This window comes from Tribolium madens, unplaced genomic scaffold (genome assembly GCF_015345945.1).
Source record: "Tribolium madens isolate multiple individuals breed KSU strain unplaced genomic scaffold, Tmad_KSU_1.1 Scaffold_96;HRSCAF=242;Tcas5.2_LG5, whole genome shotgun sequence".
NCBI classification, from domain to species: domain Eukaryota; kingdom Metazoa; phylum Arthropoda; class Insecta; order Coleoptera; family Tenebrionidae; genus Tribolium; species Tribolium madens.
The window spans coordinates 10,363,956-10,390,104 of NW_025401068.1; the positions used below are offsets into that span (position 1 = coordinate 10,363,956).

General features: G+C 36.5%; 1 protein-coding gene across 2 annotated transcripts; it reads right to left on the reverse strand.

The window, feature by feature from the left end:
• LOC123013228 (neuroligin-3-like) lies at positions 1–24,297 on the reverse strand. 2 transcript variants are annotated; one of them, XM_044411639.1, is made up of 8 exons: positions 23,709–24,297; positions 6,273–6,425; positions 4,544–4,747; positions 3,185–3,464; positions 2,750–3,134; positions 2,223–2,374; positions 2,058–2,173; positions 1–2,011 (listed from the first exon to the last, which is right to left on the reverse strand). In XM_044411639.1, exons 1-8 carry the CDS (start codon positions 24,124–24,126, stop codon positions 81–83), a joined length of 3,639 nt encoding a protein of 1,212 aa, XP_044267574.1. In that variant the 5' UTR covers positions 24,127–24,297; the 3' UTR covers positions 1–80. The 2 variants fall into 2 exon arrangements, with proteins under 2 accessions (XP_044267574.1, XP_044267575.1); XM_044411640.1 differs by lacking the exon at positions 6,273–6,425.
• Between the last annotated feature and the right edge of the window lie 1,852 nt (positions 24,298–26,149).

The following is a 26,149-nucleotide window of genomic DNA, read 5'->3' on the forward strand; positions in this document are numbered from 1 at the left end:
TCGGTCTACAAATCTTATTATTTTATGCACATACAAAAGTCGCGAACACATTAAATACTGCTTAAATACTGTAAAATAAGTCACAATCTCTTAACCACAGTCCCGGTGTCTGACTCCTCGGAAGGAGTCGACTCCTCGCTCGAGGACTCTTTTCCTTTCACAAGAGTCGGGATCAACGACGGCTTCTTCTCCTCGTCTTCTCGCAGCATGACCCTCGGTATGTGCTTCTTGGGATCACTGACATTCCTCGCCATCGTCGGTTTGATAATAACCTTAGGTTCGACCTTCTTAATCGGCTGATTCGGGTCAGTGGTGATAATAGTTTTAGCAATCCCTTTAGTCGTCTTTTCACTCCCTCTAGCCACTCGCAACTTGTCATAAATCGGCTGCGTATTTAACTTTGAACTCTCGGACGAACTCAGTTCAGTCTTGTGCAACTTAGGGATCAAAGGACCCACGTACAAATTATTACAAGCAACTTCCGGTTCGGGCGAAGACGGCGGCTCTTGAGCTAGCATCGGAGCTGATTGGCACACTGGCGTCTGATTAGGAGCTTTCCGACTCAAAGTCGATGTAGTCCTCAAAGGCGGAGCTGGGGGTAACTTACCAAAGCACTTTCCAGGTTTCCGGGGCAATTCAGGAATTGCTGAAAACACCAGATGTGACACGGGCATCGAACGCCTCTTTTTAGCCAATGCGTCCCGAGAAGGATAATCCGGGAGGACTTTTGGAAAATTCCGTTTCTTGATCGTCATCAGGGACTCTTCCGGAGTCAATGGAACCTTCACTTCCTCGTCTCGACTAGTTACATTTACGTCGGAGTTGGGATCAAATGTCAGCAATTTACGGGGAGTAAAATCTTGCACTGGGTCAGACTTTGAATGGGAGTGTTCGATTCGTACCACAGTTGAATCAGGTTGAGGAAATTTCAAGTTGATACTAGTGGTACTTTTCCTCAACTCTTGCTTCGGTTGAATCATCGTGAAATCGTCTAAAGTTAAGGACCGGCGAAGAGGCGTGTCAAAATTAGGCCGGTCCAAAGACTTGGTTAATTCGATTGGTTGTTGGGCTAGAACGCTTGGCCCACGACCCGAGGGCGTGGCATCAATGGCAACTGACACTTTTTCGACCCGACTTTTCTGCACTGGAATACTAGACGACTTTACGAGTGGTGGGCGGGTCTTGGGCGGTTCCTCGGCCAGTATCGGACTCACAGGGCGCGTTGGGCTGCGCCCCAAAGTCGAATTTTTATCATCTAGAGGAGTAGTTTGGATTTTACTTTCTTGCGATTTGTCTTGAGGTTGTCTCGGCCGTCGCAAAATTCTAGGACTGTACTTGTAAACAATTTCATTTGTTATCCAATCGCGTACTTTGGTATGGGCATCGATGGTACTACTTGACATTTGACGAGATACTTTGAACCTCCCTCCACTTCTGTGAGATTTCACTGCTTCATAAGTATCTTCACTCCTTTCTGATTTTGAGACAATTTTCATCAAGTTGCACCCATCCATGAGCTTACTTCCGGTTTCTTCGTCCGGAGCAGTCGGATTCTCGTCGGGTTTTTGACCGTTTTGCTTACGCTTCCGGTAACACATTATGTACAAAACCGCGAAAAGGCAAAGATTGGAAAGGAGAAAAATTGAACACATTGCTATAGTGACAGTGGTCGAAATTCCCTTACTCTCTGGTTCAGAGACAGGACTTGGTGATTTGATTTCAGTACCATACACGACGTTATTTAGTATGTTGTCAGGTGGAGAGGTACCAGTAACTCTGACAACGCCATAATAGGGTTTGTGGAAATTCTCATATTTGTCCATGTATGTTGTTTTACGTGGAGGATGTGTGAGAATCCATGGAGGGGTTTTGCGAGGAGGAAAAATTGGAGGTATTTGCATGGGTTTCTTTGAAAGTGGAGTCGTAATGTTTGTGGTGAGTTCCGGAACAGCCTCATTCCAAAATTTCATTTTGTCGTGTCGGTAGTGGCTCATTCTGTGTGGAGGAATTCCTGAAAATTTTTGATTACGTCGAGGAAAAAAAATGTTTAGTAGTACCCAATTGTAAGTACCGTTGTTGTTCGGAGTCAAATGGTGGCCAATCTACATCAAAATTAATCCAATCGTTGACACTTAAAGTGTAATATTCGTTCTTTCGAGGCATTTTTGGGTCCCTACCAGTTTTTTATTATTAATTTTATTTGTAAAAATATAATTACTCACCCCGTATACGCAAAATTTGAAAAGTAAGTCATCATTACTTCAGAGAAAAGTCGTTCTTTCTCGGTGTAATAATCCGTGAAGTGGAACCTGGATCCCCCCAGAGGAACTCCAAACACGTATGGCAACTCTTCCCCAGTGTAGCTCTTGTCTCTCTACAAACATCAAAATAGCTGCCTATTTATATATTTTGGAGGCTTAATTGTGCGACAGGAAGCACATCGAGTGCTATTTACAGAAAGGTTGTTTGTAAACGAGAGTCGTCCAAAAAATAACTTTAAGGTAAAATACGATTAAAATTGAAAACTCGGAGAAAAATAATTTAAAAATAAATTTCCGCACCATTAAACTCGCCGTCTTTATTAGAATCGTAAAGCGCATGGATTACGTCTAGTCATTTAAGGATGATAATGCGACACCTGGGACAGGTAACGTCCTTAGCCAATACGTACGGCTCTTAAGGGGAATTTTCTACTCGAAGTCGTGAAATTTATCGCAGATTGAAAATCAGTAATGTCGGAAAATCTTACGATATATTCCTTGGACATGGTTTTGTGCGTGAAGACGTAGAAAAAGGACCCTCTGTTGAGGGCCGAGTGGTACTGCCCCATCTGCACCATGGGTGCCACAGTCCTCGCGTCCGATAAAATGTCCAAAAGGGCATCTCTCGCCGCTGACGCCTTATCAAACCCTTCGTCTCTGTACCCCCCAAAGCTCTCATCTTCCATGAAATCCAGTTGTGTGTATTCAGCTAGAGTGCGTGTCACGCACCAATCCGGCTTGATCTCGCAGCGCGACTCCAGATACCTCCTCAATGCCTGGTCACGATCTTTCTCCAGCATTCCTTGTTTGAGAGCGTCGGCTGGGAGAAGATGGATGCTCTCGAGCTCAGTCACGCCGTACATTAACTCGAACCTGAGGGAATCTTGAATTATTAACAATTTTTGCAAAACCACTTGTGAGACCTTCGGAAAATATCACTGTAGGTCGTCATGAGCTCCTTGGGTTCGTTTGGGAGGACCACAGCGTCGACAACCGGTCCGAAAACGGTTTGGAACGAAGAGGAGACTTCAGCAGCTGTCATAATCTCGTCGAGTCGCCGTCGACGGAGACAGTCGGCGAAGTCTTTCCCGAATTGGCAATTGAGGGCATTGGCAACTTGGAAAGTCACGTGGAGGGGCTTACTGACTAAAGCCCAGTCGGACAAGGCTGAGCCCCCCATCAGAATCGCACGTTGAAAAAGAGCTGAAAATTTTAATTCTTTGGTGCATTTCCCGTGAGGCCGGAAATTACAACATTTTTCATTTTTTACCTATCTGTGCATATTTCGAGGACAATTCTATTTTAATGTTGCGATATATCACGTTCGGTCATTCAATAGCCGTTTATTTTTGGATCTTTGGGAGATTTTTCATGTGAACAGAGCGTCAGGAAACGTATAGCTGATATTTTCCAAAATTTGATTTGTGACTCGACTAATCGCTTTATCTCTGTTTTACAAAAATTCATAATCTAGTACTAAATAAATAAAACTCAATTTTATGCATGCTTTCATTTTTCAAAGTCCTTTATATTTGCGTGTTGGTTGGTCGCAGCCTCCCAAACCAAACAGCAGGAGTAATAGGTTTTATGTTAAATTTGGTGGTTGCGTTAATAACCTCATCAAACCTATCTGCGGTCCACATACACCCGGACATTATAAAACTACATCGCTCGTAAATCAAACAATCCGAATTTGCTCAACATTTATTTTCTTTCAGGCCATCAAAAGCGGTTTACTGCTTGTAATGGCAGGAAATTGTACAAATACCTCTTTGTAATGTTTTCCTGCTAAACTGTTACTATTCTACTAGAACAGATTCAAAAAAAAAATAAAATTAAGAAAAAAATTAAAATTTGTCGTGCTGGACATTAAAATTACTATTTAAAGTTTTATTGAATCTTTTTCATTTCGACAATAATTCCTGCTACAAAAGCTCTCTTTTTAAAGCAAAAATATTAAAATTGTTTTTTGCCTTTTTAGATTGTAATTTTAAGTTTTTGCAGTAACAGTGGAATCATCCTGCCATCAAGTATCACAAAAGCATAAATAATGTTTGTTGTTGGTTTAGTTAAATTGCTGCAATTTTTTGACTTCCTGCTCGGCGGATCTCGTTTTTGTGTGCCGAAGACACGCGTTTTTCTCACTTTAGTTCCAATCCTGCTGGCGATCGCTCGAGCATCGAGATCTGGCGCTTTGCATCTCCATTTCCATTTTTTGTATATCTCGGCGTCGCCGGATCCTGCGAAAATATGAGAAGCAGCACTTTTGTGCTTTTTCTTACTTTTGTTGTGTTCCTGCTGGATGACCGGACTGAGCATGAGTAAGTTGGCGCAGACCGCGCCCGTTCCGTGTCCGAACAACGTAACAGTGTCGGGATCGCCGCCAAACTCAGCGATGTTCTCCTTGACCCACAGCAGGGCTGCTATCTGATCCACTAATCCAAAGTTGCTCTTCAAGTAGTCTCCGCTGCCCACTTTGAGAAACCCTGAAAGAGAAACCACCAACAATCGGATGATTTACGCGACGAAAATTAAATCGGAAAAGTCGAGGGAGAGGAACGACGCCGGGAGTCCCACAGGGTCGAATAATATGGATCGCGTGCGAATGGTATTGTGGGAATATTCGGCCAAAAACCTGTCATTTTTATGGCCGCGATATATACGAAGCGAGATTTCATCTTTTTACTCGCGACGGAATTTTCTTTGTTGTTGTAAATGTGTTCGCCCGGTCGCCGTCTTGATTTCCGCTGAGGGAAATTTATATTTCAAGGCCTTTATGGCTAAGTATGCACTTTGCAAGCTTCATCTACCACATACCTCCCCAATGAGGAATTAAATCAACACTACGATAATAAGACTTCTACCATAATAATCATCTCGTTTTGAGCGCAAATTGATCTTGCACTTTTTAAAGAAAATCAATGAAGACATCTTAATGTCAGAATTGCACCATCTTGAAGCTCTATTATTTTTGCATCAGGAAATGTTAGATTCGATTCAGTTCCCAATCGCCAAGTGTTTGGTCCTTATGATTCTTTTATGAGCCGATGCTCTTGAAATGTGCATAATTTGTGGAATAATAAAGAAAAAAACTCAAACTATTTTTAACATAAATCCAGAGTTCGGCTTTCCAACCCATTCAAATCTCATACGAACACAATTAGCACTTTTAATATATGAGCGACACTTAAATTAAATCATCCACGGCTTAAATTGTTGTAAAAAGTAGAAAAAGAGGTAAAAAAACTTATTTTAAGTTTTATATATTTACTTCGGTGCTGAGTTCTTTTGCGTAATAAAGCTCCTTATTAGTAATGAAATAAAACTACTTTCCGCTGGAACCTTTCTTATTTATAGTGTGTTAAAGACTTTAACGTTTCTCGTTTGATGTTTTAAAATATGCGCCACAATTTTCCCTCAAAGCGGAAACTTAGTCGCAGTTTTCGCATTTCAAAGAAGCTAAATATCCCCATTTTCAATTTTGTATCATTTAAGAAAGTTTAGGCTTGAGAAATAAATGAAAAAAGTGGCAGCACTTTGCATAACAAAACGCAAAACAAAGAAAACGTAATTTGTTTGAAATATTCGAGAAAGGAACTAAAAATAGAGAATTTAAAATGTATGGTCGGGCGATCAAAGCGGTCATGACCGCTAAGTTTAATTATCTCGAATTTTGTAAAGATTTGTTTTTGTGTGTCTATTTTATAGCGATTTGCGCTGTCACAAGCAGGAAAAGTTTAAAAAGAGACACAATGTTGAAAGCTTCTTTCAATGTTTCCATTCATAAATTTCTAAAAAGCTATACTTTATGCTTAAAACAACTCCAGCCTCAGCCATCGATTCGAACAAGAAACTCAGATAAATCTCTCGGGTCCTAATTCAGTTTTGCGTTGAAAGATGATGTATATCTCGACGATGATATTTATATGGAATACGACTCTTCTGATATTAGTTTGGGAAAACCATCCCTCTCCCTCATTGTTTTCGCATAAAACCATCGTCGTAACTTACCTAAAACCCCCAATCTATAGTTGAGCGTAACCACGATCACTTTCCCATACGCGGCTAAGACGCTACCGTCGTACGGATTCCCGGAATTCCATTCAAACGACTCGCCGTGAATAAAAACCATGACAGGATACCTCCGGTAACTTCCGGAATTACCTGAAATTAGAAAGACCCATCTTAGAACAAAGAGACTTTCCCAAAACGAATTACAGGATTTCCACGCCCTTTTGCAAGATTCCTGAAACCTGAAAATCGAGTTTCAGCTGCCGACCGCTAGAGCGCTCCTGCTCCCGGATTCCACCAAAACTAGCCCCCGTTTCTAACCAAATATCGGGCGCTTAATTCAAATTAAAAAAATCACTGGTTTTAATTAAAGACAAGAGCGCCGATATGAAAACTTAATTTGAATTTAATGCAAAATTGTAGGTGACTAGAGTATTTAATTAAACTCGGGAGTATAAAGCGGAGCCTCAAAGAAATTAGCCATCTAATAATGCAAATAGAGCCCCCGACATTAATTAAAATGTAATGAAAGGTTCGATTCTTTCCGAGGTGGGTGCGTCCGGAAAATTCCGGTGAAAGTTTGTGATTTGTCCCGTGTCGGGTGTTGTAACCGAAGTTTGATTAAACCGATGAAATATTTCGCGTTTGGCCAAATTGTAACCCGCGGTGACGTATCCATTAAAAATGTCACGTCGTTTTATAAATATCGGAAAATATTCCGGGCCCGGAACGAGGTCCCTCTTTTAACTATTTATCAAACAGCGTTCCCGACAACCCGATTCATTTTAAATAACTTGGTGTAGATCATCGGACCAATTGAGAAAAAAATATTGATGGGCAACTATATATTTAAAAGCTTTAAACTTGTAAAGCTGCAATGTAATCTTCTGGCCTTTATAAGCGGAGATTTGGCTCGTTTTAAGTGGAGGCGAGCTTCTTATTGTGTTTGTAACAAGTGGCTCACGAGCACTTTCCGTTTTCATACGAGAACTATAAAAAGCATTGTCGTAATAGAACCGCACGAGAGAATGCCACATTTGTGTAAATGGAGCAATCAGGTCGGTTTTATTTTCCGCGAAAAATTGGACACACGTTTGGTAATCTCCTCAACGATGAGTTATTGCATTTTAATACACTTGACGCTTCGCCCCGGCCATAAAGTGTCAAAATTGACGAATGATTTCTAATATAAGGTGATTACGTGCGCCCCCACGGCGCGCCACCCCTTTTCTTATTAAATGAAGCACCTTTCGAGAGCCGTAATTAAGTGTCACTTCTCGTGGCCTTTGTTTCGAGAATAAAAATCCATTCATATTTAGGCTATTCAAGCGATCCATCACGACAGCAGCCCGTCAATTTATTCCATTCTCATGTAAATTTGTTACCTTAATATCTCATAGTTTGGTATATTACAAAGAAAATATTTGCATATCGTTCCACTTTTTACACGGTAGACTGAGCTTTTTCAGATTAAATAAATTAGTTTGTATCGCATCTGCACGGAGCTTTTGAGCGCGATCGCTTGCTCTTGACACGCCGAAATTTGTATATAGCATTATGATAATTTCCGTAATAAAATCTTCCAGGGGCTCCGGAATAAAACCGTTTTTTCGCGCAAAATATAATGTGATTACTTTCGACAGTGAGGGATGAATAAGTGAACGCGAATTTTTTCCATACGTCCGGACGAGTTTGCCTTCAAAATTACAAAACATTAAGCCGATTTAAAACCGTACAATCTTCTTAAATTATATTGCAGAAACAAGCTTTTCGCGAATGCTTAATCCGAACTCGGCCTGATTTACAAATTGTTGACGATTTGTCAAACGCCACTCGCGTCTAAATCTGATTTTTACATCGAAAAACTATTCTTTTCACAAGTGGCTCGGTTACAATTCCGAGGCCGCCGAGGTAAAAGCATACAAAAAACTTATTCAAATATTAAGTAAACACGAAGCGAGTTTGGCAAAAACCGAGCTTTGTCAACATTTGAGCAAAAAGCGGTTCTTGGAGATGTGACTTGGCTTAAACTCAATGTGGGGCCACATACTAATCATTTCGCTGAAAATGCATTTCTTGCACGCGATTTCTTCATCACGAATTTTCAATGGCTTGCCAAGACGCGCCTTTTTCATTCGGTAAAGTGAGCCTTCAACCCTTTATTACTTTGTCTATTATTATATACATACAGGCTGTCCCTCTAAAATCTCCGATTTCAGCCAAGTTTGCAAAAAATGCTGAAACAGATTATGTGGGAGCAAATTTTATCAAACTTTTAAAGTCATTTTACATCCCTCTAACGCCCAGAGCCATCCCGCCAAAGAATTTAAATAGCAGAAGGGGTCGAGTAACATCATTTTGTCATTTTGAAGTTGCTTTCATTGTCTATGCTACCACGTTTTTTTTCAATTTTGAACGATTTTTTAAGTGGAAACAGAAGTGGTTGTAAAAAAACAATTCAATTCAAGGAATACGTAGATATTGCACAAAATACCATCAAAATGTGTCACTCGAGCCATCTTGCTATTTAATTTTTTTTGTTAAAATTGACCTGTTTCAGCATTGTTTCCAAACTTGAACGCAAATTTTACTTGTGACGCCCTGTAAGTCGATTTTGCAACTTAAAAGCTTAAAAATGACTACTGAAAAAACATTTCTGCTTGGAGAAGATAGATGAAGAATAAATGAAGAATCAGAAATTAAAAGGTCCAAGTCGATTTTTAAAAAATTGTATTTAGTGGAGAAAATAAAACTAGATACCAAGATTTACTATGTGTCTAAGAAAATTAAGAAATGACCTATTCAGATATTTCAGATAAAAAAATCAATATTTTAAAACTCTATTCATTTCTTATGATGGAGTAAAAAATGTCTAGATTAAAACATCTCTTAACTCAAATTAAAAACATAAAAAAACTTGAGAGGTCTTGAGTAATTGAAATTTTTAATTTTAAATAAAAAAGTCGTCTCCATCGACGTTGAGGAAAATTTAATTTAATTTATTTTTACGCAACTCGAAGTATTTATTTTTTACGAAAGTGGTAAAAAGTCACACACACAAAAATTGTCAACAAAATTGCCAGATAGTTGGTAGCAATTGCCAGATAATAAGAGTACAGATTTCACCCACAGGGAGTGACTTTTTCTACCTTTTAGAATAAATTCATCAAATTGTGAAGTGTAGTTTTTTGAGGCGTGTATATGATGGCCGTATTCTGTTTTTCATATTTCATATTTAAGGCGTGATTTTTGGTAACTTTACAACAAATTTTACCAGATTTGAATATATTATGTATGGAGATGTGTATGTAAAGTTCGTAATCAATTTTTAGAGATTTTACACTTAGGGGGTGAGTTTTGGCCACTTTATGCAAAAAATTGCTATATTCGGATATGTTGTTTTCTAAGACGTGTATTTAATGCCCTAGGTATTTTAAATCATACCAAATAAAATTACCGCTTTTTAATTAGGGGGTGAGAAATAGAAATAGAAAATCAAAAAATCAAAAAAAACATTGCTAACATCACATATGTGGTGTGTCTAGCTGTTTATGTGAAATCTATACATGTTTTAAAGCAAATAATTCAGCTGTTCTGTAATTATTGTTTAATTTCCGTGAGAGTTTTTTTTATTTATTTTAAAGTAGTCTGTAGTTATTTCATCCCATGTGTTTCTCTATTAATTTAGTCAAAAAAATTCGAAAATCAAACAATGACTTTTGGAGTTACTAATTGCCAGTTACTGTCTGGCAATTTACACTTTCTAACTGTCAATTTAATTATTCTTTTTGTGTGTAGTCGTTCAGCCTTTTGGTAGAAAAGCTAACTGAAAGTAGTTTAAAAAAAGACTTGCATCACATGCAAAATGCTGTTGACATTTTAAAATAAATAAGTAAAAGAACGCACTGAACCACAGTATTTATATATTTAGTTAACTAAATCGTGGAAACCAAATGTTTGCTATTAAGTTAATTGCTATATTTGATCTTAGATTATTCTCTATGCGTTTAAATTTAGATTTCTCGCCTCTCTAAAGTAAGTTTGTCGAATCGCAGAAACTGAAGCAAACATTCGATACCATTTTTCGTCCAAAATCTAATTCTGTGCAAATCATTGTCTTAATTTGGGCGCTAAGTGTAGTGTGCGTAATCAGGCCATGCATCGCATATTTCGTCTCGTTGGATCGCAGCAAATCGAATAAATTTCCGTCGTTTTCCACAACGCCTCTCCTATATAAAGTATAACCCAAACACATTAACACAAAGCTAATTTCGAGTAAAACAAATAACACTCGACGCCCTCAAAGGAAGTCTAAAGTCTTTGTATAGTACAATTTTCGCAACCGGAGGCGAACTGCTGCGCATCCAGTGTAAATAATTCGTGATAGAACAGCCACTCATCTGATTTGCACCCCCAATCTATTAGATTTAACAATTAGTCTGGCATAAAGCTGGACCGAATTTACACGGGTCCTCTCACAATCCCATTATCGCAACCGAATATTTATTACATATAAATGATTTCCGCCATTGTGTCTCGCTGATTTAATCCGGGATAATGCGAGAGAATTCCAGGAGCTCGCCTCCATTTTCAATTAGTCGAAGATCGAGGAAATGGCTGCCGTTGCACCGGCACTTCACTGACCCCTTCACTGCTTAGTGACCGATATTCGTGGAGAAATCATAAAAAACGACCAACTTAATTAAACTGAATCAACATCTAAACGCTCGCATTCGCCGTGCTCAAGGCAGATAATGTTAATTGTTGACATTTAATTAACCCCATTGAGTCAATAAACACAATTTGCTCTACCATTTTTGACAAGGTTTCACTTCCAGAAGCATTATTAATGACACGACGGCCTGATACCACTAATTACTGTGAGTTTCCGGTATTTGCCCCCAAATACCGTCCATTACAGCTGATGGAAAAACTACCACACATCAAAAATTTTTATTTCGTTAAATGCGCCACAGTGGTTTGTTTGCGATTCAGACAATAACTCCCGAGATCCTCACTGCAATTTGCAATTTGCAATTTGCAATGTTTGTTTGTCTGTGCTTGTTTGCCGTCTTTTATAACGTTAAAAATAGCCATCGGCGTCGAAAATGCCCGAAGAAGCAATCAAAATCCGTCTCTACCCCAGATGGTAATTGCGTTCGATCGTAATTAAACCGCTTAATCAACCGTTTTAATTCAAGTTAAAGCAGGAGCAACAGAACTTTTCATATATCCTTTGACCACATCTAATCCCTGATTACACGTCAATTATTGTAAGTTGAAGCCTGCAAACGAGTCGATTTAATCAAAGTTTACGAAATACAACCACTTGAATATCACAATCATGACCAGGAATTGGATTCGAGTGGTAATTTAACGTTTTGCTTGGGGAAAAAATAGCGGCGATTATGCAGGGTGTCATTCTGTCGATGGAACAATGCGAAACAAACAGAGGGCTGTTGTTTAGCCTTGATTTATTTCGTCGTCTGTACATTTACAGTAATCGAATTGCTAAGACTACCGATGCTAGAGGAAATGAGCTATTGATCAAAGTGGCTCGTGAGCAAGAATAACAAAATGACTTGTTTTAACTTTTACATGGATATTCATACTCTTTTAATATTTTTGTTCTTTCCTCAAAGTCCTTTTTTAAGTTTCATAATTTTTTATATACATCAACATTTTTCTGCTCTTATGTAGTTTCTTATTTTCTATTTTTGCTTCTCAGTTTTACCATTAAAAATTTCATTTTTTCTGATTCCTCATTTTCAACCTTTTCCTTCTCAATTTTCGCGTATTTTAGTATTATTTTCTTTGTGAGTTCGTATTTAAGCAGTTTTTTCTATTTCTAGTAGAAGGTCTTAATTGATAAGTATTCAAAAATTTTCTACACATTTTACAAAAATAATAAAATAACTATCAAATCCATTTTATATTAAATTTTAAAAGTGTCATTTTTATTAATTTTTTAGTTTTTGAATTGTTTATTTTTCAGAGTTCTTATTTTATATTTTCTTTTTTCCAACTTTTGCCCTTTTTTATTCAAACCTTGCGCATTTTAATTTTCCTATTCTTTGTGTGTTTTTATTTAATCAGCTCTTTCTATTTATAAAAAGTTTCAATTAATAACATTAGCCAACAAGCATTTTATAACTGAGAAGAAAACAGTTATTCTATGTGCTAAACTCAAAAATGATAAAGAAAATTCCATAGCACGTCAGATTTTAAAGTTAGGCATTTTAAGATATCATATGTAAGTTTGTTCGACAAAATCGCCGAAAAACGAAACACTTAAAATTCATTTTCTCCATTCTCATTTAAATTTTTTTCCCCCAAATTTGGGTACCGTTAGTGGCAAGCAAGGAGAAAGTTTCCACCAGGATATATTGACGATGGAAAAGAGGTACCAAGGGAGATGGGATCCAGCTATGATGGGGGATTACTGCTGGTTCCTGATAAGGGAAGTTAAAACATCCTACAAAAGAAAGTCAGCTTTTGCAAAAAACTCATCTACAACATATTTGTGTTAGAATCTTATACATCTTTCAACATTGTTCTTGTTTAGTGAATAAATTAATTTCTTTCGTCGTCGATTTAATTAATTTCTATTTAATTATTTTAATTATTAAACTATTTTCCTGTAACTTCAAATCAGTATGAGATTTTTTTTTATCAAATTCGTAATTAGGAATGTTAATGTACCCTGATAAAAACGTATCAATAGATCAATCACATTAAAAATAAAAAAATTGTTAGGTAGTGTAATTTGTCAAAAATTTTCTAATGTTATTAACATATCTACCTTATTCCGCTTTTTTCATTAATTTTTAGTATTTTTGTTTTCTTTTCAAAGTTTCTAGTTTAATTTTATGATTCTCTGCGTACTTTTACATTATGGAATTTATTTGTTTTAGCAGTTGTTTTTGTCCAATAAATTTTATAGTTTTTTCTATTTCTATGTAGGTTTTCTGTCTTATACATATTTCAGCTTCTCAGTTTTATCATTCTCATCTCAGATTTCTTTTTCTGTTTCCTCATCTTCAGCGTGCATTCTCAATTTTTGCTCCTTTCTTATTCAAACCTTATGAATTTCAGTTTTCTTATATTTTTTGTGTTGTAATGGTGAATCTTGCCTGACTGCAGTTTTAAACCGCCGGGTCAAATAATAATAATAGCTTTAATAATAATAATAGTTTTACATAAAACTTTAAATTTATTTATACTAACAGCAAAAATATCTACCTATATCACTAGCAGATGACACAATGTAATTGTACAAATTGTACGTATTATTAATTGGAGAATGTTGATAGTGCCTAGTTTTAGGCAACTCACAATAAAAGGTAACATTACTTTTCCCTTCCAAGTAGAACTCCTCTATAACGAGTCCCGGTTATAACGAAAAATCGGCTTTAACGAGTAAATCGTCTGGTCCCTTGCCGTTTTGTATACTACTCTATGTAAAATTCTCCCTCTATAGCGAGTATTTTTCTGAAATTGTGGTGGATATACTCGTATATGTTTTGTTCAAGATCGGTAATAGCGAGAAATTCTGAGAAATTTCGGAAACAGATCAGTTGTAACGAGAGTTTCTAAAAGAAATAAAAATCCTAGGAGTCTCCATTACGTATTGTGTACTAGGTTTTTTTGATAATGTTGTTTTTGCGTGCTAATACTGCTAATGGTCTTATTTTTCTCACTTTCTCAGTCTTGAATAACTTTTCAAACAGAGAACACTTTTTTTCTGTATCAATATGTCGTCCTCGAAAAGAAAAACATTTTCTATCAAAGAAAAAATATCAATAATAGAAGAGTTTAAAAGTAGTAAAAAACAAGCTGTACCTAATCTGCAAAGAGAAAAATTTAGCTATTGGCAACAATTTTAAAGAAAAGGGACAAGATCACGAGTACAACTGGTGAATTTTCGTCAAAAGTGAAGAAGTTACAAACCGCTCAATATGCTAAAATAGATATAACCGTTCTTACTTGGTTCAAAGTGAATTGTGAATCCAATGTGCCCATAAGTGAGACCGTGTAAAAAAAAGCAGAACAATTTGTAAAAAAATTAGAGATTCTCTAGCGATGAAATTTTTTGTTATTGGGTGCTTCCACCTAACCACGATGTCTTTTTTCAATAGCCTTGTACAATTGATAAGATAAAAGTGCTTCATTACAAAAAATAAACAAAAATTACAGATTTTTTTTAATATTGTTTTAAACTTCTTTAATATTCGTATTTAATAAATCATTTGCATAGTACATACATGTGTAATAATACATGTGTAAAAACTTTTATTATCCATGATGTTTATAGCGAAAATCGGTTATAACGAGCAAATACCTTGGTCCCTTAAGTTCTCGTTAAAGAGGAGTTCTACTGAATAAAAAAAATTCAATAATGATAATAACTTTAAACTATCTATAATATTGTTTATGATTTTCGATAAAAGTAAAAGTACATTAATTTTATCTTAAATTTTTGCTTCTCAATTTTATCACTTAGATTTTTTTTATATTTATCAATTTCAGTTTTCTTATTCTTATTCAAAACTTTCTACAGTGTTATGTTTTTTCTAGATTTAGATTTTATAACGCTTCTCTATTCTGTTTCAAGAATTTAATAACTTTTAAGAAATTATTATGTGCAACCGCTGTTTATAATTAAATTTGAAAGCAAACTATTTCAAAGATTTCATTCGAATTATTCATTTCACATAACTGAGAAAAATCTAGCTTTCGTATAAAGCAAGCATCATTAAGGTGAAGTGGCCCTCTCAGCTAATAGAGCTCCTGCTAGCTGTTAAAATCTCGACATTGACAAAACGGCCGCAGTTCACTCACGTATTCGACGGCCCTCTCTGCATCTAGGAGGCCGTAAATTGAGCGTCGGTCTCATAAAGCAGCTTTAGACACTATCGGGCGAACATCAGCGCTACGTGGCTTCCATTGGAACTATGCATATAAGGATATCACAGCCCCGAACCACCTTTAATACTCAATTATGCAGGACGCATCGGTCCTGATTTATTAACTTGTTTCGACCTTTACTCTAAACGAAAAAGAAAACAGTTTTGTGTTTATTGAAATGATTTGGTGTTAAGCGTTGCGGGACAGAGCTTGTGTGCAATTTTTCCCAACGTATGAAACCGGAATTAGAGTCGTAAACCGGGAGATTGTATAATATACAATGTCCAGTTCATGGAGAAAGCTCGTAAGGTCTCACCCCCCGGGGCCAGGGCAGCTGTTATCTGGTAAGGGGGCCATTCCGGGCCTAGTCACGCTCGCAGAGGCCTCTAGTGGCTGCGCTTCTACTCGTATTAGCTGCGCACAACATCCCGCCCCATGAATATTACAAACACGGACTCTATGCCTTATTACTTCACTTAATAACTCAGTTTACATTTTAAATTAGCAAAAACGCGCGACAAAAATTAACAAGAAGGCCCAACACACCTGGGACACTCGGACCTAAACTAACCCGGCCGGCCCTGTCACTGAAATACACGATCACTTAGCGAGATTGCCTCGGCTAGAATGAAAACTTAGACGATTCGGGGCTCCTGTTCGAAGTGATTAGATGGAAGGCCAACAAATCTCGGAGAGAAATTGCCGTGTCGAGAGTGTAAAACATCATAACCCGGATGCAAGAAACGGATAAGTTTGAAACAGGATTGATAGAGGAATGAAATTGCAAAGGGCAGCCTATCCCTGCACATCTGAACAAATTTCTCATATTTACATTACAAAAAACTAAGTAAAAACAAAAATTGCTCCGAAAAAATTAAAACATTTTAACAATAGGGTACCTAAATTGGGGAGAAATAAAATAGAAAGAAATTGGACTTTGAAGCTCTCTCACATCTCATTTCTCAAAGAAAATATAAATTGTAATGTTCCTACAGTCTATTTTTTTATTTGCTGGTGAGGCTAGTGTAAATTTAGAACATAACATGACCTCCGTCTGTTTTTGACATGTGACAGCATCTGACTTTTAGTACTAAACTCAAAAATTAAAACTTCTCCTGGCATTAAGATTTTTAATATAGGGCTTGAAGTACCTACGATTGTTATGATGATTTAAAGAGTATAAATTATATTAGTCTCAAAACAGTGTTCTCCACAAAAAATAAAATTATAAATGACCTACACGTGACTGTAAGACACACTTTTGACGTACGTCACTAGCTCTGCGTTACTTAAATCGTATTTATTAAAGTGAGATAAATAGCGTCACCGACTCTACGCAAATACATAGCAAGAGAGCAACAAGACTGTTTACAAATGTTGAAAAGAGATAGCTATCTGGTATGTCTTTCGTATTATTAATTGATCCACAGGCATAAATAAAAAAAACGGACTTTAGTTACAGTAATATTCTTCCCAAAAACTTAATCGCCAATTTTAGAAGTTTTGCAATAATAACCAAAATCTTACGAGGTGAGAGACTGTGAGATAATCTTAATAAAATTGTCCAAACTCAAACCGTTATCAAAAATTTTTTACTAAATACTTAAAAAAAATGTTTTTCAAACATTAGAATATAACGTAGAACCTATACAGGCTGAGCCAGAACTCGCGCCCCAGAGAAAATTTTCAAGTAAGGTACTCGTAAGATACCAGGAACATGAAAAAAATGTTTCAAAAATTCTCTGTCAAAAACATTTGACATTTATTTTTTGATATTTGACATTTTTTTATATCTATAGAAGGATACTGATGATCTTGTATATGTTTTTTTTACAATTATTTAGTAAAGGGACAAAAATTTTGCCAATAAAAGTAAATAGCATTGAACATAGTTACAATTTATGATGCAGCTTCCTTGTTTCCTCTTTTAATAGCCTATAGCAAAAAAACTTGGAAAATTATTTTTACAACAGAAATAAATAGAGTCAAAGTGCAAACTTTAAATCCTCATAACTTCGAAATTTTTATAGATAAAATTTTTTTAAGATTTTTTCCATATTCCTGGTATCTCACCTAACATGGCATTTTTCTCTGGGGCGCGAGTTCTGGCGCAGCCTGTATATACGGTTAACTCGTCAAGAATCTTCTTATTAGAACTGCCGAAAGATATACCGTGTTTACTTACAATCTTTTATGGGTTTGATTCTTTAATAAGTTTATGACCAACCTAACATAAAACTGTAACCATCATACAAAAGGATATAAAAAACAGGCCTAGCCCAGCATTGAAAAAAAAGTCTGGTTTACGGTTAGGCTTTCAAAAAAAATAGTAAAAGTTAAATACCGAATTAAGTTGTAAAACGATATCTTTCGGCAGACTCTAACATATTATTTTTAGTGTAAAATTTTTATTAAATACGTTTGCAAAATTTTTTTTTTAATCAAATACAGTATACGACGTAAAAATTGGAAGTATTTTCCTCGTTTATATTAAAATAAAGATCATCAAAAACATAACTTTATGGCTTACGTATTTTTCATATGCCAGGTGAATAAAAAGTATGGAACGAAGCGTAAACTAACCACTTTACGAAAAAAAAAATTAGTGTAGCGTAAAGACCAATTAAAATGTGACCATTTATCAAGAATAACATTTTTCGAATTTTTTTTTAGTTTTCGAGTTCTGGAAAAAAAAATTTTTTAATGGCAACCCACTATGGTAATTTTTTTAATTAAAGATTATGATCTAAAAATGACCTCTAATTAAACAGAATTGTTTTCTAGTCAGTACTTTTTTTTTAATAAATTGTTAAAGTTGCGTTCCGAGCCCATCACGAAGATTTTCCGAACTTGAACGAGGGAGTCGTTTCATGACTTTGGTCGTTGGAGAGCCCGGTTTTTGGTGCAGGTGCTTTGGGGTGGTTCCGGATGGATCAAAAAATGTAAAAACAAATAATTTTCTTCTAATTTTAGTCCATTCGAAACAGTGGCGTAACTAGAAAATTTGGGCCCCCCGCGAAAGACGACTGTGGGGCCCCTCTCTTCTCCGGATCGAGAGTTAAATAGAGTAAAAGAGCAGTTATGTCTCCAGTAGTCTCTAGTATTAAAAATTCTGCAAATATGAATACGAATATACAAATTTTTCACAAGTTATGCCAAACGACGAACTTTTTCTTCTCTTGTTCTTTTCGTATTCTTTAAGCACTACCATTAAGTGCTTTTGCTTTTTTCATATTATTTTAGATTAATTTTGACGTCATAAAAATACATGTTTACTCTTGTCATGTTTATGTCATTTTTACAAATTTTCAAAAACAATGATTTGTGGCATAATAACGGGTAGGCAGCCGATCAAAATGATGATTTTTTTTCGGCAATCTGTCTCTGCGACATTCCTTTTTCAGTGAATGTTATCACCCTTACTTTATTGAAAAGAGTAACTCTATTTTTGGTTTTGCGAAAAATTCAAACTGACTGCGTCACCGACAAAAAAGTTTATAATTGTCAATGAACTTTTTAAAGTGACAGAAAAATACTGCCCGAAATTTTAATTCCGCAACTGTATAAAAGATAAGACTTACTGACTTACTTAAAATCTTAAACAAGTAGTTTTCACAGATTACATCACGATCAGAAGTGCTTGTTCGAACATAAAATTGACGCGGGAAATAGCATTATTAACAGCTGATAATATGGTGCGAACTGAAATAAATTATAACACAAAACAATTTCTTTCCAGGATTGTAGTTCCTCGAAATGTTTTGTCTTCCTCAGCGTTCGACCTTGGCGTATCGCGCCTGGCTCGACACTGAATACGCTCGAAGAAGAGAAAATTCTGCAGTTTTTTATTTTTTATTGCATTGGCCTATAATAATTCATGTACTCGCTCTAAATTTTTTTAAACTATTACTATTTTGGAAAGGGCCTTTTATCCCAAGGGCCCCCCCGCGGCCGCGGGCTTTGGCGGGTGGGTAGTTACGCCACTGATTCGAAACCACCCCAAAGCACCTGCATAGAAATCAGCGCTCTCCCATGATGAAAAGCATGAAACAACCACTTCGGTTAAGTTCGGAAAATCTTCGTGATGAGCTCGGAACGCAACTTTAACAATTAATTTAAAAAAAGTACTGGCTAAAAAACAATTTTATTTAATTAAAGGTCATTTTTAGATCATAATCTTTAATTAAAAAAATTATCATGGTGGGTTGCCATTTAAAATTTTTTTTTTCTAAAACCCGAAAACTAAAAGAAATTTCGAAAAATGTTATTCTTGATAAATGGTCATATTTTAATTGGACTTTACGCTACACTAATTTTTTTTTTTTTTGTAAAGTGGTTAGTTTACGAGAAAAACGCTTCGTTCCATACTTTTTATTCACCTGGTATGTATTTCCCCGACGTATTTTATTAAATAAACTTTGTTTCACCTACACAATTTTTGTTTTTGTTTTCAGTTTATTTCTGAAATTTCTCTACACTTATTTTCGTATTCGATGTGTTCTTCTTGTACATTTTCCCAATTGTAATTGAAGTAAAATTTGATGAAAATATTTTTGCGTCACAAAAAAACATTTCTTGTTTTTGTTCGATTGTGAGGCCAACCAAAATTTGTGGTAAGGTGTTTTAAGAGAAAGTGAGGAAAAAACATTTTTTGTGGATATAAATTCCTGGGATACCTTTACATTTGTGGACGTTTCCAAGCGAACGTGGGCTTATTTTGGCAGGCTTTACGCAGAATTTGGCGCCGCTTGCAAATGCGTCCTTCAAGTCAGCTGAGCATCTTGCAATTTTTTCTTTTAACGATTTCCACGAATTGCTTTTGCTGTTGGATGAATATTTAAAATCGTCGCTGAAAAAGAGTGGAACCGAAATGAAACAGTTTCGTTAGCGAATCCATAAATAATTTAAAAATATGTACATTTTCGGAGCAACAGAAAAATAACGACTAGAGTAAATAAATCTTTTATTTTGCTTTAGCATAAAATATGAAATATTTATACTCCAGAGTTTGCGTTATATCGAGCTATCACTGTGGGCGTTTTTGTGCTTTTCCAGTTAAAATTAATGTAGAAAATTCGAACCGTTGGTGCATCCCGCTTACTTCGCAAATTGCCAATTTGAATAAATTTGGCTTCAGGTGAAAACTGGCGTCTTGTCAAGAAAACTGCGTGACCTTCGCGCCAGCTGAGTAGAATTTCCGCGTCATCGGAAATAAAAGTGGTGAAAGGTCAAGAGTCGACTGGTGCATTGAGATAAGGGGGCGCAGGGTAAGTCCCACCATTTATAACTTTTCGGGTGTCGTAGCACGCTTTGACTCTCCAAAAATAGCGGAAACAAAACCTGGCACGAGAGTTCATTGGCTCAGGTAGGCTTCAAGCCGCCTCTGATAAATGGGCACAAATCGTGGCAACGCAGAATAATCAAATTAAAGTCGATGCTTTGGAGGTATAGAGAAATTCAATGTTAAATTTGCTACCAAATAATTCAAAAACGTATCTGTGTGAAAGAGAATATTTTTCTATATAGGATAAACAAAACAAATTGCCAATTTTTTTAAATAGATTTTTGAATTTATATTACTATGAAAATGTATTCAATTTATTTATTTAGGAAAAAATTGCAATTTTGCTATTTGATGTATGTGTAATTAATTAATAGTGCTGTGCAATGTTTTGAATTAAAAACTAATTTTATTTTTAGACAACGTATTAGGTAGAAATATCGAAATTAAATTTCCATGAAATTCCAATAATTTAACTCTACAAGAAGCTATTGCAAATAAAAAAATACGTAAGCACATCTAAAAGGTAGTGTCTTAGGTTTGAAAAAGAACCATAAATATTTTCAAAAAAAAACAATTATTTATTGCTAAAAAAAGTTTCTTATTTTATAATCTAGACACCTTTTTGACATGATATACGAAAAAATTTAAAGAATGAATTATTATTCTTATAGAAAGTTGTTGAAACAATAAATTATTGTTTTTATTATAACTATTTTATTTTAATTCGTGCTATCTGGATTAATTTACTTTATGGAAGTTAGTATATTTTTCACAAAACATTTTAATTTTAAAAAGTATAAAATTTGTCTCTTATTGTTTTGTTCGACAAATTTTGTTTAAAGGAAAAGTAAATGGTACGACTTAGCGTAACGTAGTTTTTTTTTGTAGTTTCTGGTGCTGTCAATTATCTATCCCAAGTGGTGACTGTTGTTCCAAATTATTTTTTGGTTATGTCAATACATATTTGGTTTTACTTTACGTCACCCGCAACCCCAGAATTTTGCAAAAATGACCAAAAATTTGCGACAAGCCAAGTATCTCGTAGGCGTCGCCCAAACGGAACTTGTTTTGCAAAAAATGGTATAAACACAAACCGATAATACATTATGGATCAAAAGAATGCCAACTTCAAAGAAAAACTCTCGTTCGGCGAAAAATAGTCGACCGGCCGCAAACGCGGATTTTAATTGTTAATTATAATAATGATGAAACTTGGCTCGACTCGCTTGAATATTCATCAAAACGGAAAAATCCGGACGAGATTAATCAAAGAATGAAACTTTCTAGATGAAGGAGCAAACAATAGAAATAAGAGGTCCCAGACTTAATGTAATTGTAAATTCGCATCTCCGGACTCAATCTTCATATTAAAAATTCGCTTAATTGACTCGACTTTTTTACTCACTTGTTTATTTTATTATTCAAAAGCTAGCGAATTTGCATATCGGCCCGAAATACTAATTAAAGACGCGACTAATTTGAAACACAAAGTGTATCGTCGAAGAAATGCCTCACTCTCCGGCACTCTATTTGCTCAGTCGATCGGTTTCTTTGATTTATTATTTAAAGAATGGAGTGATTTCCAACTGTTGGCTTTAAAATCCAAAGGTCACCAGTGGGGATGATTAAATCGGCTTGGGAACTTTTTTACTCGTAAAGTTTGTAGAAACGGACAAATTGCAACAAGAGGGGAAACACCGCGACGAGGCGATCAGTTTTATAAGCTACTCAAGACCCCTTCATTATTTATGAATTATTTTAACTAGATTTACGAGAAAAAAGTCCAAGTAAATTTACGGTAACCACCCCTCTAATCGCAGTTTAATTTCAATTCACGCTTACTGAAATCTTGTTTAATTTATCGGAGATCCGTCCCGAAAACTGCATTTACTCATTTCAGTTTTGGAATTATCTCAAGACAGAGTCGTGCGTGCCGAATTCAAAGTATGCGCCACAAAAATTAAAAATTTTTCGTCGTGTCTCCTTTGGGAAAATCGCAAAGTGATTTCGCGTAATTAAAATCCTCTTCTATTGTGAAACGTCAGCGTGAAAAGCTATTGATTGACGAATAAAAAACCGACTCTTGAATTCACACAATCGGCTTGAAAACTGACACCCAATATAAAATTTCAAGTGACTTGAAAGTTAAAATAAATCAACGGTTTGAATTAGATCAATAATTAGCGGATATTTATTTATTTGGAACGGTTTTCAAACACATATGAAAATGCAGGGAAACAAACTGAAATATTGGGTTACATTTATTTTCAAAGCATTACTTTTTAAATAAACAGAGAAGCGTCGGTTTTATTGGTTTCGTAATGTGCTTAAATTAAACGAAACTAGGGGGAATTCGCGTCTTGGGGTTACCGAGCGTGAAGAGGGCACAGTTGCGACCTCAGGCCATTTAATCATCGCCTAATCAAGACGGGTCACCGTCTTAACAACATTTGTATCTTTACGACTCCTCAGAACAAGACTGGCTTCATTTACATTCCCTCCGATGTAAGATAAATCACACATTTCAGCCAAATTTCAGGACACAATCCGAGCTTTGTCCATACGGAACAAAGCCACGCACGGCTTATTTTCCAGTTACATGTGTTAAAATAATTAGCCGGTGAACCCTTTTGTGAGCGACTAATTGTTAGTTTTTCGTAAACAAGTTTATTGTGACTAGCCGCTACAATGGCATTGTTCCGGGTGTTTGCGGCTAAAAATCACAATTATCTTGAGACTGAGCTACAACGGATCGATGTTTGCACCACAACCGGGGTTTCTGATAAGAATTGTTTATAAACGTCAAATGGAGGGCTTGTCGATACAATTCAACGTTTATTAGAAAAGGGCTCCCAGTGGGAGTGTTGTTTCTTAGGGCTGGTTGACCTAAAGTTGACCCTGTGGACGAGGATCCATCAAGCTTAACCTTGTTTAAGGCTTAAACTTGAGTGACATTCCGGACCGGCTTTTCACTTACTTAAAGATGTCTTGTTTACAGCCACATCACCGGATCTTTAGACGTTTTATAAAAAATGTTTCGATAACAACTCGTCTTCCACTCGATTCACCTCAGACAAAGAAACTCCGAAAATTCCTCAAAGTATATGAACAAGCATAATCATCGCCGCAATCAATCAAAATTTATTTCATCGAAACTTTCCCGAGAATCCCTCCCAAATTTCAAAGGTTAAATACCTCATTTAAAGCCGCGCTTAATAACACTTAAGTTCTCGATATTCTCTTACCTCGATACGGCGCGTAGATGTTCAAATAGAGGCAATCCTCGCTCTGGTGCCCCAAAAACTGTTGCAACCTCAAAAACTCTGCCCTTCTCTCCGGGGTCATCTTGCTCGTATCTGGGAATTTTTGAGGACACACTGGACCGAACCGATTCGCGTATTTAACCTCACGTCCGAACCCGGGGGCGCTCCCCGGGGGCATAAACCGGAGGTCGCCCACGGGGGGCACCGCGTAAGGAATCCCTTTGTACTGTTCCACAGGAGGCAAATTGCGATTGGTGCGAAACGCCACGACGACGCCCTGCAGGTACCCCTGCTTCAAGGTCACAATGCTCGTGTTCTCCCTAACGTACGTGTGGGCGTAATCCGCAAGGGCGCAACGTAACGTAATGATTATCGTAAGGGTGGCAGTGATGTACGTCATAGTGGCTTCAAGCAATGGCCATATTTGGATCGTTGGGCTTTTGCCAAAATTCCGGTCAGTTGGGACACATTTCTTATCACTAATCACATTTTGTCAGCACTGAAAGATGCGGAGTTACGCACTGCTTTGCCTGAAAATGCGCTTTCAGGCGACTGAAATTCGAACGGAGTTATGTCGCACGTGACGCCGGGCTATTTTGGATGAGTAAATATTCGAAACGTATGTCGGAGATTAGTGCCGGGCTATAAATAGGTGCTAAATAGAACTTTATAAATACGGGAGAGTAGACTATTTACTTTCAGTCGTTGCGCTTTCAGGGCAAGATTTTAAATTTCTGTCAAAATAATGCAAATTAAGTTTTTGTGTGTTGTAAACACCAACTGAAATATTGATTATTTTTCATAAATTTCTATATTTAGATGAATTCGGTGATGAGCAACTTTAAACCTGCAAAAAATTTCCCCTCGAATTGTTGTTCTTGCACATCTGGCGGATGTTCAAAAATACATTCGCGCTTTGAAAGGTAGTCTCATTTTTTTCGTTGCTCGTCCTCTTTGTAAGCCAATTTTAAAGTCTCTTCGTGCTAATCAAATTATCGTGCAGCAAAAATGAAAGCTATTAGTGAGTGCATACTGAAAGCTCTCACTCCCCGTCTCTTTATCTCACCCTGAAACAAAGTTACCAAACTCGAGACATATCAGGCTTGCAGAAAACACAATCTAAGTTCGGAGGCTAAAAATTCGGCGCAAACTTCCAGATAATCTCGCCTAAAATAAAGACAGGCCAAATTACTTGGTGTTTGACTTGTTAAGCGAATTCCTCCAACCACACTTTTATTTAAAGCGGAATCGGTCTAGTGGACAGTGTTATCACCCCCCGAACACATTCCATATTTCTCTGCCTCCGGCGATAACCGTTCTTAGCCTTTACGCTCCGTCCCTTCGTCTTATTTTCCCTTCTTTGATCCTGTGTGCTCGTTCTGCCGGAAATTGACTGAATCCTGAAACGTCCCACTTATTTAAATACAAATTATTCGAGTAATCCATCGAGTGGCAGCGCCAACTCCCCGACTGTACTTACAAATCCATTACCAACCCCTCGTAAACTGAAGATGAACACTGCTAAAGCTCGCGCACGTTTTAAAACAGGCATAAAGCCAACTTATAACTACCAACAGGCTTAATCACCCCAAGCGCGGATCGATCCCCTAAAAATGCACCTGAAAACTGTTTTCAGCCATCTAAGAATTGAATTTAGTTGCAATGTGAAGCTTGATGATGTCACTGCACTCCCTCGCTAAATATACCCAGACAAAGACAGCATTTTCGCGTCTGAAATTAATTTCAGGTGGAGGAGCCGTTTCAGGTGTCCGTTTGAATGCGAGGGCCGGCTAGATAAATGCGAGGACATCAATAAACCCAACGTGGCTTAGTCTGGCCTGAATTGATTTCTGAACTGGTGATAGGACTGCTCGGACAGCTCACCTGGAAACGAATCGAGATTCGCCCTCGTTTTTCCCAATTTTGTCGAGTTAATTAGAGAATAATTCTGCACCACTATCACAAAATGTAAATAAAATATGTGCGTACACGTTATCCATTTTATCGCAAATACGAGCAGAATTTAGTAAACTTATATTTCATAACGGCGTAATTAATTTTATTGCTTTAGACTGTTCCGTTCTTTTTGCGTCACCTGAGACGAAATAATTCAGTTATAGTAACGGAATTACTTAATTGCGTTAGCTGTAGACATAACACTACCGAATCAATAAAAATATTTATTTTATTGGAGCAGAATTTGCTTTTGACATAATTATTTCCAAAACTGGATGTGTGAGTTCTGCAACTGAAAAATATACTCAAAAACACAAAAGTTACAAATCACAATATTTTCCAAGCCTGTCGATGCAATTGAATTGTTAATTATTGTTTGTTTATTGAAAAGTAATTAATGAAACACAAATATCAATTCTGTTGAAATATGCCTCTCATCAAGCCATTTAAGGCTTGAAATAAACTTC

Excerpts from the sequence above, each read along its gene's own strand:
- LOC123013228 (XM_044411639.1), bottom strand. The coding sequence starts at position 24,126 with ATGACGTACATCACTGCCACCCTTACGATAATCATTACGTTACGTTGC. Across the intron at positions 4,748-6,272 it reads CTATAGATTGGGGGTTTTAG|GGTTTCTCAAAGTGGGCAGC; the intron begins GTAAGTTACGAC and ends TTTCTCTTTCAG. Across the intron at positions 3,135-3,184 it reads TACAGTGATATTTTCCGAAG|GTTCGAGTTAATGTACGGCG; the intron begins GTCTCACAAGTG and ends AGATTCCCTCAG.